Source organism: Rhea pennata, chromosome Z (assembly GCF_028389875.1).
Source record: "Rhea pennata isolate bPtePen1 chromosome Z, bPtePen1.pri, whole genome shotgun sequence".
Taxonomy (NCBI): domain Eukaryota; kingdom Metazoa; phylum Chordata; class Aves; order Rheiformes; family Rheidae; genus Rhea; species Rhea pennata.
This window is the reverse complement of record NC_084702.1, coordinates 49,995,784-50,010,739: the sequence shown is the minus strand read 5'-3', so window position 1 is coordinate 50,010,739 and position 14,956 is coordinate 49,995,784. Positions and strand designations below refer to the sequence as shown.

The window sequence follows — 14,956 nt, the reverse complement described above, 5'->3', positions numbered from 1 at the left end:
AATGTACATAAAATCCCTTTGTGTATCGTTTTTAATGTTTAATCATCAAATCATGTAAAGCTACACAATAGCTTATTCCTGTGATTTGAACTGAAGAACAAAATGGGTCAACCTATGTAGAGTTGAAAAAAACAAGAAAAGGAAAACAGAGTTCATACGTGTGATATCTCCTGAGAACACCTAGGAAGAAAGATGACAAGTCTGGGCAGCACTTCTTTTTTTTTTTTTTTTTTTTTTTTTTTTTTTTTTTTTTTCCCCCTTCTTCTTCCTTGCCAACTAGAAGAGCTGGCAAGTCCTAAGAAGAGCAAGCTAATCACTAGAAGAAAATTATTTCAAATATGCATTCTTAACAGACTGCTGCTCAAACCATAAATCAAACTTGCTATCCAGTCAAAGTGGTAACTCAATTATTCTGGTACTAGCTTCAAAGAGAATGCATTTTAATGCATTATTTGGAATTTTTCAGCAATTCAGAGAGGGTCAGTAGTTTTTGTTCAGTTATTCTTAACTGGAAACATACAGAATATTAAACATACTTCATTGCTTAACATGACTGTCACCTTTATTATGTCTTTTAGTGGGGGAAGGTTTGGTGAGCTTCAGATTTTCTACAGCACTTCCGACACTGACGTTGTGGCTCTTGCCATTGAGCAAGGTCAGGATATCCTGGCCTATTATGAGTTTCCTGTACAAGGAGTCCCTGACCAATCATCTAAGACTAGAGTGAATGTATCTACTGCAGATGACCGACTGTATGCCTGTGCAACTCAGTGCCTAAAAGAACAAGCATGTTTAGCCTTTACATATTCTAGTGCCTCTGGGATTCCTTTCTGCTTTTGGCTGACATCAGAGATCAGCGCGCTAACTAATATTTCAGGATTCTGGACCTACAAGAAAAATGCCACCAGTGCATCTTCTCTCTTTAGCACACAAGCCATTGCTGGTAGTGATTATGAATCTGTTGCAAGACAGAAAGCCACGATGCTAGAAGGGGAAGAATTTGCAAATCTCACAGTTACCATACTCCCTGACAGTCTGCCAGAGTTGGATGAGAAATTCACTATATCCCTTTTGAAAGTAGAACTAATGAATATCTCAACCAGTTTAAAAAATCAGCCAACTATAGGACAGCCAAATACGTCCACAGTTGTCATAATGATGAATGGAGATGCCTTTGGAGTATTTAAGATCTACAGCATAAGTCCCAATGCAACGGAGGAAGGTCTGTATGTTGAAGTAGAAGAATGTCCTCAGACCAACGTGCAGCTAATGATACATAGAACAGAAGGCAGCCTGGGACAAGTGACAGTGGAATGGCGTGTAACTGGTGGAACTGCTGTCCCAGACATGGATTTTATAGGTGTTGGTGAGATTCTGGTGTTTGCTGAAGGTGAGGAAGGTTTTGCATTTGCTTCCATCTTATAAAAATAAGGAAAAGCAAAAAGAGCCTGACAAGCTCTGAATCCTCCATATGTTTTGACAAGAGTGATATCTTATTCCTAGGCTAAATCTCCCTTAATGCTCAAGAAAGTTATGCCTAAGAATACAGCTGGTTTTTAGCATATAGCATTATTTTGCAGAACACTCACTGAATCTTCTCTAATAAAATTTCTCACAGCATGATACTAAAAGATAATGAAAAACATAAATATCTAAGGCTTTTTCCTTTTGATAAATATTTCAGTGTGCATTATAAAAATTTCATTTACATCAAATAAATCAGGAGTAATAATGTGGAAGATAGTAATTCCATTAAGAATAATGGAAATGAGAAACAGGCCAAAGTCAGCTTTTCTTAGACTCCAGTGCAGTACCAATTTTTCCAAAATAAATAAATAAATAAAATTAAGAAAAAAGAAATCTATATTAATGACTGCTGCTTTCTTTCACTAAATAACTAGATTTTTGAAGTAATAATGTCCTTTTTTAATTCCAAGATTGTATTAATTTCATAAGATACAACAGAGCATGTTTAAAAAATTTACTAGCAGGACAAATGTGTCACTGGCAAACTGCTTAAATACAGCAGGGCGTGGTACAGATTTATTTTATATTTTCAAAGTCTAAGTTGACTGAACAGATAGTTTGAAAGCAGTTTTTGGAGTGTAGTAAAGATTGTAGTGTGCTAACAAAGTTGATAAATTACCTAAACTCAAAAGAATGGTTACCAACAGTGATTTTTGAGGCAGACATGTAATTACAGTAGTTGTTTAAGTTTAGCACAAAGCTTTAAGAAGTATTTTAAAAGACCATTTAGAAAGTAATGCATACTTATTCTGTAAATTGAATATTCTCATAATTATGATAATTCTCATAATCATAAAATGTACTTCGGTTATGCTTGTGTGCTGAGCAATAAAATTGTATTATAAAATTTGATGGATTATATACAGGTAATTAATAGTATTCACAAGTTATATTATTGTTCTTTGATAGTCCAGAAGGCGAATAGCTAACAGTGATAGGCCACTGTTATGCATTCCCTAGCCCAGTAAATGTATTCAAATAGAGTTCATAGTGCATTAGAGAGCTTATGTACTTGGTAACTTTCTTTACAAGAATAATATTCCCCTTTTCTAAGTTAAATTATAAAGTCAGAGAATGTGTAATGCAAATAAAGAATTCAGAAATAACTCCTACCCTGTTATTCTGTACATAGTATATTTAATAATAATCATTTTGCCCTAATGTGACCTCTTTGACAGTAATTGATTGAATAAAACCTCATAATGGTATTAAGTAACTTACTGAAAGATAAGTAAATACATATGCTTCATTTGTTCTTTTAATATTTTTTAAAGCATTTGCTATCAAATGAGATGATTGTCTTCTTTTAAAAGGTGATTTCTGTGGGCACATATATGAATGCATTCTTCTCCTTGTAGGGGAAACAAAAAAGATGGTCACATTGACCATTATAGATGATGCAGAGCCAGAGGATAATGAAAGTATCATAATCAGCCTGGTCCATACTGAAGGAGGAAGTCGGATTCTGCCCATTTTTAACACTGTCACAGTGATTATTTTGGCAAGTGACAACGTGGCAGGAATTATTAGCTTTCAGACAGCCTCAAGATCTGTTATTGGTCGTGAAGGTGGGTTCTTCTTTGTGTCAACCACACTGAGTTTTTTAACGTCAGCTTCCATCTTCACGCTTTCTGTTGATAGCAACTCACAATGATTATATGTTTCATTGTTCAGAGAACATCAGCAAACAGCAAATAACTACATACTTGGCCTGAATTTCTTTGGATTTTAAACTTGCAAGTATAGCACTTAAAGATTTGTGGAAAGCATATGTAAACCATTTTCAAAACTGTTTTATGTTTCATCAGCAGTGCTTTCCTTTCTTTGAAGATCGTCCCTTGCTTTTGCTGGTATTCCTTCTCAAAATGCCTTGTAACTTTTATTGTCTTAATCATTTATGCCAAAATTCTGGATCTGGATATAATTCCTATCATACACACCTCTATTAATAGTTGTAAGCAAATGTCATCTATCGATGACTTTAATTCACTTTAAGTCTTCTGGAAGACATTCCCACAAAAGGATTAGGATCATCTTTTCCCTTCTTCTTACTTGTGAACTTGCTGTTCTAAAATTTTTTATTTAGGCTTTTTTTATGGCAGCTAGTTCAAGACTAGAACAAATCTTGCTGTCATCACTGTCACATGACATTTGAGAAAGAACAGTAATAATTTGAAAGGGAAAAATCTGCTAATATTTTAAAGAGCACTTTGCATTATCTAAGGTTTGATACGATTTTGTGTAGGATGATGGTGATGTTAATGGTAATTACTTTGAGAGGCCTCTGTTGGAATCTGGAAGTGGTTACAGTATCATTTTTCTCTGACATTTGAATGGAGGGTGAGGAAAAGTTACCAAAACAAAAATTTGTTCTCCTGCAATGTGTGCATTGCATTTTGTGGTTGGTGGGATAAGAGTCTTTCTCTATCAAGTGTTCCTTCTCTTCCCCCCCCTGAACATGAAAGGACATTGTAACCTTTGGGTTTTCATCTGGATGGTTTGTTTTAATTCTGTGCTGGTGTGTGTGTGCGCCTAGTTCTCATCCTTTATTCCTCCACATTAACAGTTCTGATCAGCCTGTCAAGCCAGCTGCAATCTGACAAGCTAGGAAGAGCTGTTAACAAGCATGAGAAATTAATGCAAACTGGCTCAATCCCAAAGGTTACGATGACCCTGAACATTTTCCATTGCTTAAATGCTGTTCATTGCACAGTAGCAAATGTTGAACATCTGGAACTGAAGTACTCTGTTACAGTTTGGAAATAACTGGACTCCAGTTTTTCCAGTTTGTGAAGAAAATGCATTGGCTTGCAAAAAAACAACACAAAAACCGTACTGAGCCCTTTGTTAAAAAAGAGCAAGCTATGGCTATTAGACGACAGATTTTAGTGTTGTTTTCCACTCTTACTATCCAGACTTTCTTGTTTTGAAAACAAAATTTACCAAATATAAATCCAAATATCGTTATCTTTTATTATATTTTTGAACAATTTTGCTATCAAGTATATGTATATTATTTTCAAGATGTAAATGTTTATCAGCTTATTCAGAGTAGGTAGCGCTTTTTAGTATGGATAGGGGCTCACAACAGTTGTATGGCTATGACTATATTGCAGGAGTATGCACTGCATTGGCTTGAAATAATGAGGACAATGTTGTATTGAAATACGCTTTGTCTTATTTGTGCATTTTGCAATGGTACTAAAGTAACCAGTTTTGTGTTAAGTATTTATTTGTTTGCAATGGTTGTGCAAAATTCTCAAATAGGATAGACTGGATTTCAGTGCAGTGTTAAACAACATGGTAAAACAGTCTCAGAGGAACCCATAAACTGGGACTGTACCCTCAGATATCTGACTGTAGAAACAGACTACTTGTGATGTCAATAAATTTTTAATTCTTTTATCCTCTTAGGATCAGCATGGACCAACTTAAGACAAAGGTGTGAGCCTCAGTATACCTCTAAGGCTTAACTGAAGTTTGAAATGATGAGGCTTAAAGAAATATATATTTATTTGGAAATTGATTTGCATAGTTCTTGTGTTATTTCTTTAGCATTATTGATACTGTCTTTTAATGAATTATATTAAGGTCTCTGGAAATTAATAATCTGTAAGTCTGTCATTGATGGCGAACATACATGGATCTCTAATGTTTCCATACTAAAAAGAAACATATCTAGAAATGTTCAAGTTTTTTCTGTCAGCTTGAGCTGTGCAATACTGCCCTATTATATAATATAGGAGAATAGCAAGATACTGTCCTAACTTGACACACTACAAATTACATGAAAAAATTGACCAACCCAAGCTAATCTCTGTGATTATGCCATGGAGTGTGAAGCCACATAACCCCATATCTTCTCTTTCATTTTCATAGATGTACCACCATGAACTCAGAAAAAAGGTTTGAGTGCTTCCCAGTAGCTTTGATTCTAAGCATGTGTGCAAGACAAATCAGAAGTTGTTTAAATCAAGTCTAAGGCAGACCTAATGCTATGATACTACATACAGTGCAACAGACTGAACCATTGTGTGCTTATTTTCGTGAAGCAGAAAAAGCAGTCATGATAGGCCACACAAACTGACTTGCAACTGGATCCATCTGTTACCTAATTTTTCTTCTCTTTTCTTAGATAAATGTAGGAATCACGTGGACCATAGATGGAGTTATTCCCAGATTTAGCAAAACTGAAAACATTTCATATCAGTTTATATGAGATAAATTAGTAAGAAGAACATTTTTAGTGTGTTGGGAATGGAACTGTTTGTCAAATTTCTGTTTCTATATCACTAAAATACATGTTGACTTTTTTTTAGTTATGTTCATTCTTCAGTAAGCAAAAAAAAATCTCATGTATTATTACTTCCAAGCATCTCAGTATAGTAGATTTTTACACATTTCGTGCCTTTGAGAAGCCAATGCAATACTGTAGACTGTATGTACTGACAAACTCAAATAACATGCACCTGAAAAATGCTGTTGAAATGCATATGCAATACACTTACGTATTATAAATAAGCATCTGTGTTATAATGTAAATGTATAATATCATTATTTTTACATACTGATACATTGATATGTTAATCTCTTATGTCCACGTTTAAAATATGTGAGTAGTAATCTTAAAATAACATATAACTTTAAAAATTGATTTTCTAACTTTTATGAAGATTTTGAAGGAGTTTGCTCTTTTTAATTAAATTGTCTTCGGGGTTAAATATTATAAATGTGGAAAGTGTTATATTTGCTTTTTTAGGTGTCTATTGTCAACTGGTACTGGTATTTTCAGAAGTTATCAGAAATTGTTAACATTTTCTGAATGTTCTCTTTTCTAACACTGATAATGTTTGTAAGTTTAAACTCACATAAATGGATTTTAGAGGTTAACTGCAAACATTTTTCTGTATGCATTACATAAGGTCACGTGAGTTCAAATATTAGGAAAGTATATATTCCTTGCCAAGTGAACTGTTGTGGAAAATTAGCTGTGTTATAGCTGGTACATACAGCATTTACTATTTTGTGTGGTTTACAGTCCAGTATTGCTCAAGTTCCCTAATATAATGATAGTTCTTTCCAAGATTTAACGAAAAACAAACAAAAATCTCTCCAGAGCTTAAGTTTAGATTTTTCTGTTCAATTTTAAGAGTGGATATGTTGTATGCTTACAATGAAGCTTACTATCAAAGATATGAATGACTCTCAAAAAATTATTTTAATTGAGTAATGCATGTTTTTGACTTCTAATTTTTATAACTGTTGTATAGAAGAGGAAATCTCAAAACATTGTGTCTCATCCTTTATTCCTAGGAGAACAACTGCAGTTTCATATCCTTAGAACTGCCCCAGGACTGGGAAATGTTACTGTTGAGTGGAAGATTGTTGGCCATCGTGTAAAACAAAATTTTGAAAATTATTCTGGAACACTCTTTTTTCCTGAGGTAAGACTATAAACAAAGCTAATAGCTAAAGGAAAGCATTGTATTTAGAGTTGAGCTGAGAAAGGCTGTATGCTTTTCTAACAGTCCTTGTTTCTTGACCTGATTATTTACTTGTTCCCCCATACTCTTTGAGTTATAAACTGGAGAGAGTTTATATTCTTTGGTATTTAACTTAAAATGTCTTAAAGGAGTCATTCAAAATACTTATGAAATAGTAGTATGCTTGTATTTTTTACAATAATGACTAATCAAATTGTCATTAAAATAAATAGGGGTCATTGAATACAACATTATATGTTTACTTGCTGGATGACCATATTCCTGAAGAAAAAGAAGAGTATCAAATCATCCTATATAACGTCAAAACACAAGGTAGTGGAGAACTATAGCATGCTGTATCTTAAAAATACCATTTAAGAGTATAGTATTTTTCATATATCTTAATTTTGGAGGTGTAAGACTAAACTGTGACTGATGTAAAATGTTAAGTTCACTCCTATTTTATAAGAATCAAACTTATTTTAATATAGGCGTGTCTGTACATGTGCATATATATGCATACATATATGCATGCGTGCGCACATGTATGTATTACATATATGTGTGTGTATATATATACGCATATATATATGTATATGGAAATGTTAGACACATGACACTATTTCCCCACAGTTTTATCAGAACTTTTCTTACGTTATTGGTCACTCTTACAATGTTCTATTGGCACCAAAACTGATATTAGTAATATATCAGATGTCCCAGTTAGCACTTTAGCAAAGTAACGTACCTTACCATGCCCTAAGCAGATTTTCTGATTTGTCTCTGAATTCAAGGAGATCAGAATTATTTTATTCTCACCATTTAAATTAGGTTGACAGAAGAAGTTCAGTCAAATTCTACAACCCTACTGAACTATTCTGTATTAAAATGCAATTAATGCCTAAATCCCATACTAACTTGGTATGGATTGTATTGCTGCTAGGTACCTTACCAACTTTCTAAAATCATTTGTTGACTCGTCATCCATGAAGATTAGCATAAATTGATACATCAGCAGTTATTCACGAAGGCAACATTTAGCCTAAGAGATATCAATTGCCTTAGCATGCTCAATACCCAATTGTAAGGCAGTAATTTCTTAATGATTGAGAAATGGAAGCTAATTTTAAGCTTTCAGAGTTGCTTCCTTGCCTATTGATTTTAAGAAAATCAATATATGAGACTGGCCCAATAAGTTTGCTCATTTCTTAGTACATGTTTATGATTTTATACTTAGGGCATATGTTTTTTACTGTGATTCTGTTTCTATACTTGCTTTGAAACATAAATACTTGCTTTGAAACATAAATAACATAAATACACATAACTATATATATTGTACTACATACAATATATGTACTACATACATGTAATACAGTATGTATTGTACTACACTGTCCATAAACTTTAGTGAGCACATTTGAACTGTTTTTTACTGTTATTTGAGTATAGTAATAATAATATAATGAAAAGAAAGTATTTGCCTTGCACTTTATTCCCATTGATACTTTTGCAGGAGTTTCTTCAACCGGAGCTGCTGTTTTGGATAGTCAAGGATATCAGGCTGTTCTGACAGTAGAAGCTAGTGATGAGCCACACGGAGTCTTGAATTTTGCTTCCACATCCAGGGAAATTTTAATTCCAGAGGAAAACAAAACTATTCAGCTCTTCATTAACAGAGAATTTGGATCACTAGGTTTGTATATTAACTTCAAGAGGAAGGAAGTTATAACTGCTGGACTCTTGTTTTGGTAGTCATTAGGCAAATGAAATCTAAAGCAGGGAGCCTAGAAGGTTTGGAAATCTTGGATCCAGTTGATATTTTCAGAACTTCTAAGCTCCTTACTGCAGGTCTGGAGACTTAAGAGTCAGTTAAAACCAGAGCCATAGTCCTCATTTCCACATCAAAGAATCTGGAAGCTGTGATGAGGCTAGGCGTCCATTAAGATGCTACCTTAATGTCTAATGAGTGTCTCAGTGTTAGTCTCTCCAGAAGAAATAAAAAATGCATGAGAAAAAGATTATGTATAGAGTGATCCGTCTGTATATTTCTCCTCTGCACTTCAGGAAGTTGGCAGTTAGGAACTTCCTGTGAAGTTTCATCCAGACCACTGAATTCAATTTATCTGTCTTCTCTGAAAAATTCTCATTCCATTTTGAACCATTTTATCTTTTAGCATTCATAAAATTCCACAATTTGATAATGTACCATGTGCAAAAATATTTTCTTCTTTTCTAAAACTGTTGACTGAGAATTTCAATTTATCTTCTGCAAAAACATGTACAGTCATTACCTTTTTATATTTTTATACTACATTTAGACATCTGATAATCCTCCCTCAATTTCTTCTGCTATATCTGTTTTGTAATGAAGTGATCAGTTACAATTAATATACAAGATATGAGCACACCATAGATTTATAGTGTCAGACATTTTAATGACATTTCTATGCTTTCCCATTTCTTTTTTAATCTCAATCTATATTGTATTTTACGTTTTGAGCAACACTTAAGAAACTAACATTTTAAGATACCTGTCAATTTTAATTGTAACACTCTTAAGTGAGTGGTAATCCCTAAAAAAGTCCATCACTAACTATTTAGAATCAAGACTCTCTTATCTCTTATATTTTATTTCACACAGACTAGCTTTGAATTTCATTTGTCATTTAATCTCCAGTATCACTCTCTTTACATTTTACTGCTTGACTCACCCTGACAGATTTATGAGGCGTGGCTTTACTCAAAAAAAAAAAAAAAAAAGTCACATTTCACCTTTCCCCTTGGTAACATTTTCCAGTGTGTCCTCTAACTCTATTCTGTATTGAAGTTTGTATGAGCCTACCTAGGAGGGAAGTTAGATTTATTAAACTATATTTTCTGTCTTCAGAGCCTTTCTTAGATTATCAGTCTTGCAATGTTCTATTTTCTTTGACACCAAAACTGATATTAGTTTTGTTTGTATTAGTTTAGTCATTAGATGTCCTAGTTAGTACTTCAGCAGTATAATATCTGAAGTCTACAGCACCTCAGATCTCTGAATACATTTGGTCCTAATGATTTGTGAATCTTGTGATACTGGACAAGTCGGTAAAGCTCACTGAAATCAGTAGTGAATTCCCTTTGGCTGCAATGTACTTTGTATTAATCTTTTAATTCTTCTGTTCTGCAGTTAGTCTTTTCATTTTGCAGATTAGCATTTGATCTCTTTTCTTTTTCTATGTCAGTGAGAGTTACATAAGAATTGAAAAAAAAAGATTTTTTTTGTCACAAATTAAACAGGTACTATCAATGTTACATATGCAACAATTCCAGGATTGCTCACTTTAAAGAATCAGACAGAAGTGACTTTGGCTGAACCAGGAACTGATTATGTATCTGTTTCTGGATCACTGATTTTAGAGGAAGGAGAAACATCAGCTGCCATAAATATTACTGTTCTAGAGGTAAACTTTAAACCTTTTAATCCTATACAGTTCTTCAAATTGGGAATGTTTTGGAACCTAAAACTTGCACCCTATACATTATTTGAAGCTAAATATTAAATATAAGGGTGGGTTAGAAAGATGGTTTTAATCTCAATTTTAAAAGGGAACAGATAATCACAGAAAGCAGTTCCACTTACGAATAAATGAAATTAAGCTGTCTGATTAAAGCTTTACCAATAAATATTCAGAGCAGTGTACTTCATTACCTGCATACTGATATGAACCTGTTGTCACAAGTTCATCCTTTTTCCTGGTTGAGGTTTAATGCCTTTGAAAGTGGGCAGAAAATTATGTGTAGGAATAATTCAGTGTTTCTGCAGTATCTTTCTCATGAAGTATTTTACTTTGTAATTTTTTCAAGATAATCAATTTCAGACCCAACAAAAGTATTTCAGGAAAACAGAAAAATGAGTGAGTTCTAGTGCTCATTAATATTACAGACTTTTAGTGGGTTGTTTTTTGGTGAGTTCTGTGGATAATTCTTAAAGGAACATAGAGACAGGATATATTGTATTTGTCTTTTGCAGGATGATATACCGGAGATGCAGGAATTCTTCTTGGTTAATCTGTCTTCAGTAGAACTCATCATGAACCATTCAACTTCATTCCCACCTAAGCTAGGTATTACTTAAAAATTATCTTTGTTTTTCCTTTTCTTTAAATTATATACATGTTATAATACTCTAGGAGACTATCATAATCACACTTATTTACTAACTAGACCAAGATGACACAGGATTATCTGAAAAAAATTATAGAGCATTAGATATATTCATTATTACACTTACATTTCTTACAATTTTTTAGGCTCTGGAAAAAATATTGAATAATTTTTACAGAGGAGTTAGTAATTATCAGCTGAAAAGCACCATTATCTGAAAAATTTTATTAGCAGTGTCTTCATCTGATTTACCTTTCCTAAGTACATAATAGAAATAAAAATGTCAAAAAATACTTTGTGGTAAATAGTTAATTCTTAGTTAATTCTTTTATAAGTCTGTTTTTATTTCTACTTTTAGGAATCCTATAGCTTTTCTAATATTTCAGTGATCTTCATTTATCATTTGCTTGGTTAACTCCTCATTCTGCTTCCTGTGAATTCAATAGCAAACACTCTATTGGCTTTTAATGACAGTTGAATTAACCTGTAGTATTGAAGAAATAGTTGTATTGCTTATTTCTAACACCTTTGACTCTCCTCCCTTTTCTCTGCATGCCTATAGAAGTGACTGAGTTAATTCATTACAGATTGAAAGGTAAACTGCAAGACTGTTTGTTGATTTGTAGAGACTAAGCTGTGATTAGTTTATTGACTGTGAAATACAAGCATAAAAAGAATAACATGTAAATACAAAGGATTCACCTGAATTAAATTGTGTTAGGTGCTGTATAGTCTCACCTTCCCTTGTAACAGTTTGGCAGTCTCCTTGAACTGTTATTATTTAACCTTGGACTGCACTAGGATTTGAGCTGAACAGATAATTACTAACGCATGAGACAGAAATTTGATGATAAAATGACACAGTGAATTCTGTTATCAGACAATTTTCTTATTTTTCCTGCTTATATACTTTGTTTTGTTACGAATGAGAATTTAGCTCCCTTTGAATGCAATGCATTTGTTTTGGATTTCTAGCAATATCTTACTCTGTACAGGATATTTGAAGTATTTCTAATGAGGGATCTAATATCAAAAGAAATGACTATTCCACACAAGATACAGGTATATGCAGTCAATCCAGTGCATCCAAAGAGTATTGCATACAGTGCTCATGGCATGGTCATTGGGGTATAGTAAGTCTGGTATGTCTGTGATCTAGCAAACACATTGGGCTTAATTAACCACTTTCTGATTTGAGATTTCACTGACATGGAGCAGGAACAGAAAGCATATAGTTACGTTCTTTTGTCCGTGCTCCTCCTGCTCTCATCTTCTAGAGAAGGCGGAAGAAACAGCTTAACTCAAATGCAAAAGTGCAAGTAATGAAAAAAAGGAGGAATGATGAATAACTGAGAATGATAAATAAGAAAAAAGAACAAAGGTTATGAACATAAGAAAGAGCTAAGCATGAGCAGGGAGGAGAAGGTGGAGAAAAGTAGTTGGCAGAGAACCGCTGCAGATCCTGGGTGTGCAGATCTGACTACAAAGCAACATGGAAAATGGGGATAGGAATGAAGCAGAAAGATCTGTCATTGCTAGCACTCCCTCAGGATTTCTGAACCTCAGTAATGTTTCTGCTGCCTGTCACTAAGTTTCACAATTATTGCTGACTTTCATCTCTACTTTGTAATGATAGATTTAGATTCCTGGCAATAACCTTGTATTTTTATGCAGTTTAACTGAATTGATAGAGAAAAATCTTTGCTGTGAAACTAAATATCTAAATAATACAAATCTAGAATATATTTGCTACAGAATCATTTTATGCTGTCAATCTAGTTGCAGAAGTTGGCATTCTTCATTTCTTTTTAGGTCTTACAAAATGTAAGTTGAGGTAAATTAAGATAATCATTTGGTGCTGTGGTCTGAACAAATCAAGGCTTTGTTTTCTCAGAAAAATCAAGTTGCAGCTGTCTGGTTTTGGCATCTGAAATCAGTGGACATTTCTTACACTAATCTATTATTCAGTATTTTCATACTGCAATATGTACTAGTACCCCCAATCTTACAGGATTACTGTGAGGATACTTATAAATACATATATCACAGAATCACAGAGTCATAGAATGGTTCAGTTTGGAAGGGACCTCTCGGTCTTCTAGTCCAATCCCCCTGCTCAAGTACGGACACCTAGAAGACAATGTGCAGGACCATGTTAGGATGTCTTTTGAATATCTCCAAGGGTAGAGACCCCACAACCTATTCCAGTGCTCTGTTACCCTTACAATAAAGAATTTTTTCCTTATGTTCAGCAACAGAGTGTTACAGTGCATAGTAAAAGAGAACAGCCCACAAAGAAATTATTCTATATTAGTAGCAGAATCTGAAATGTATGCCTTTAAGGTTTATGATTAGGCACTGGAACATGAATAGAAGATAAAACACTGAATCATTTCTTGTTCATTGTCCCTTCATACCCTAAATAGCACAGTGTGAAAAATGTTGAATGTTGTCATAATAAATAGGCAAAATAACGATGAATTAAGATTGCATGACAGATCCTGCTTTTGGTATTTCCTAGCTTTTCTGTGCTATATTTGCTATATTTTGCTTTCCTAATGTTCTTTAGCCTTTTCTTTCTTTCTTTTTTTTTTCTTTTTTTTTTTTTTTTGGTATGCATTATTAAATGTAAATGTAACAGTGGTAATTCCAGGCATGGTGTTAATAGTAGTTCCAGTAAAGTATTAAGGACATGTTTTCCTCAGAACCTTTCCAATTACCTTGTTCACTCCCATTTTCTCCTCAACATTCTGGAAACAGAAATTCACATGTTTTATCTATAAAGTTAGAAGGAATTTAAGAAATGCTTCTATGATTCTTTAAAAACATGAAAGTAGACTTTCTTGTTCTTTCATTTTTGTCTTTCTGTTTTCTATTTTAGATTCAGAAGGTTTAGCTTCTCAAATTGTTATTGATGCTAATGATGGAGTAAGAGGAGTAATTGAATGGGAAAGTACCAAGTAAGTGTCATTTTCCTTGAAGAACTTACTCCGTGTCAGTGGTTGGGTTGCCTCATTATTTCCTCTTTCAGTTAATGGTGACATTCCATTAAAAAATAGGATCAGATCTTTGAGATGGCGAAGGATTGTTCAAGTCAGTAGAATTAGGAAATGAAGGATGGATAACTCCCACACTGAAAACCAACATTTAATGTATGTTTTGTAAAAGTTCTTTTGCTACCACAAATACACTTCCACTGCTGTCACTTTATATTATGATCTTGCCTAATTTCCTCAGCCTCCATCCAGTGTTCCAGCTTCTGCATCCATCTAAGCAAACACATTGGCATCTCCCATTTATTTTTCTCTTACTAATTTCCAGGAGCTAGGAAGAATGCGTCCATGAAAGTAGATATGTTTGTATGGCTTTTCTTAATCTGCCACTGATAATCAGGAAAAAAGCACAAGCTCCCATAGCTTAACTCCATTTAGAGACAAAACAAAGGTAAAAAGGTTGTTTTAGACAACTACTAATACAGTAATTATGCTGTTTTGATATAAGATGCATGAAGTCATTTGAAGTGAAAATGAAATAGCAGTCTGCCTTTATATTCAAAAGAATACCATCCAACAAACCCTGAGAATTTTTCTTCCTTTTTTTTTTTAGTTTTGAAGTTAATGAAACTCAGAGGAATCTGACAATAATGGCGTATCGAAACAGAGGATCATATGGCAATGTGTCTTTGTTTTTTTATGCCCAAAATTTGGAGGCACAGCTGGGTTTGGATTATAATGTGACCTCAAGGGTAAGAAGCAAACTCTGTATGCAGTAGTCATTCCTTCAGCTTCCTCAAAAGA

The 14,956-nt window shown here is 33.6% G+C and overlaps 1 protein-coding gene across 1 annotated transcript in view; it reads left to right on the top strand.

Annotated features, from left to right (window-relative positions):
- Window positions 1-14,956, top strand: part of ADGRV1 (adhesion G protein-coupled receptor V1) — a 260,321-nt gene that overhangs the window by 53,073 nt on the left and 192,292 nt on the right. Inside the window, exons 33-42 of the mRNA XM_062599728.1 lie at window positions 579-1,390; window positions 2,886-3,095; window positions 6,841-6,971; window positions 7,244-7,343; window positions 8,527-8,706; window positions 10,293-10,456; window positions 11,026-11,119; window positions 11,725-11,754; window positions 14,041-14,119; window positions 14,766-14,904. Coding sequence (XP_062455712.1) covers window positions 579-1,390; window positions 2,886-3,095; window positions 6,841-6,971; window positions 7,244-7,343; window positions 8,527-8,706; window positions 10,293-10,456; window positions 11,026-11,119; window positions 11,725-11,754; window positions 14,041-14,119; window positions 14,766-14,904 — 1,939 coding nt within the window. The remainder of the gene's footprint in view (window positions 1-578; window positions 1,391-2,885; window positions 3,096-6,840; window positions 6,972-7,243; window positions 7,344-8,526; window positions 8,707-10,292; window positions 10,457-11,025; window positions 11,120-11,724; window positions 11,755-14,040; window positions 14,120-14,765; window positions 14,905-14,956) is intronic.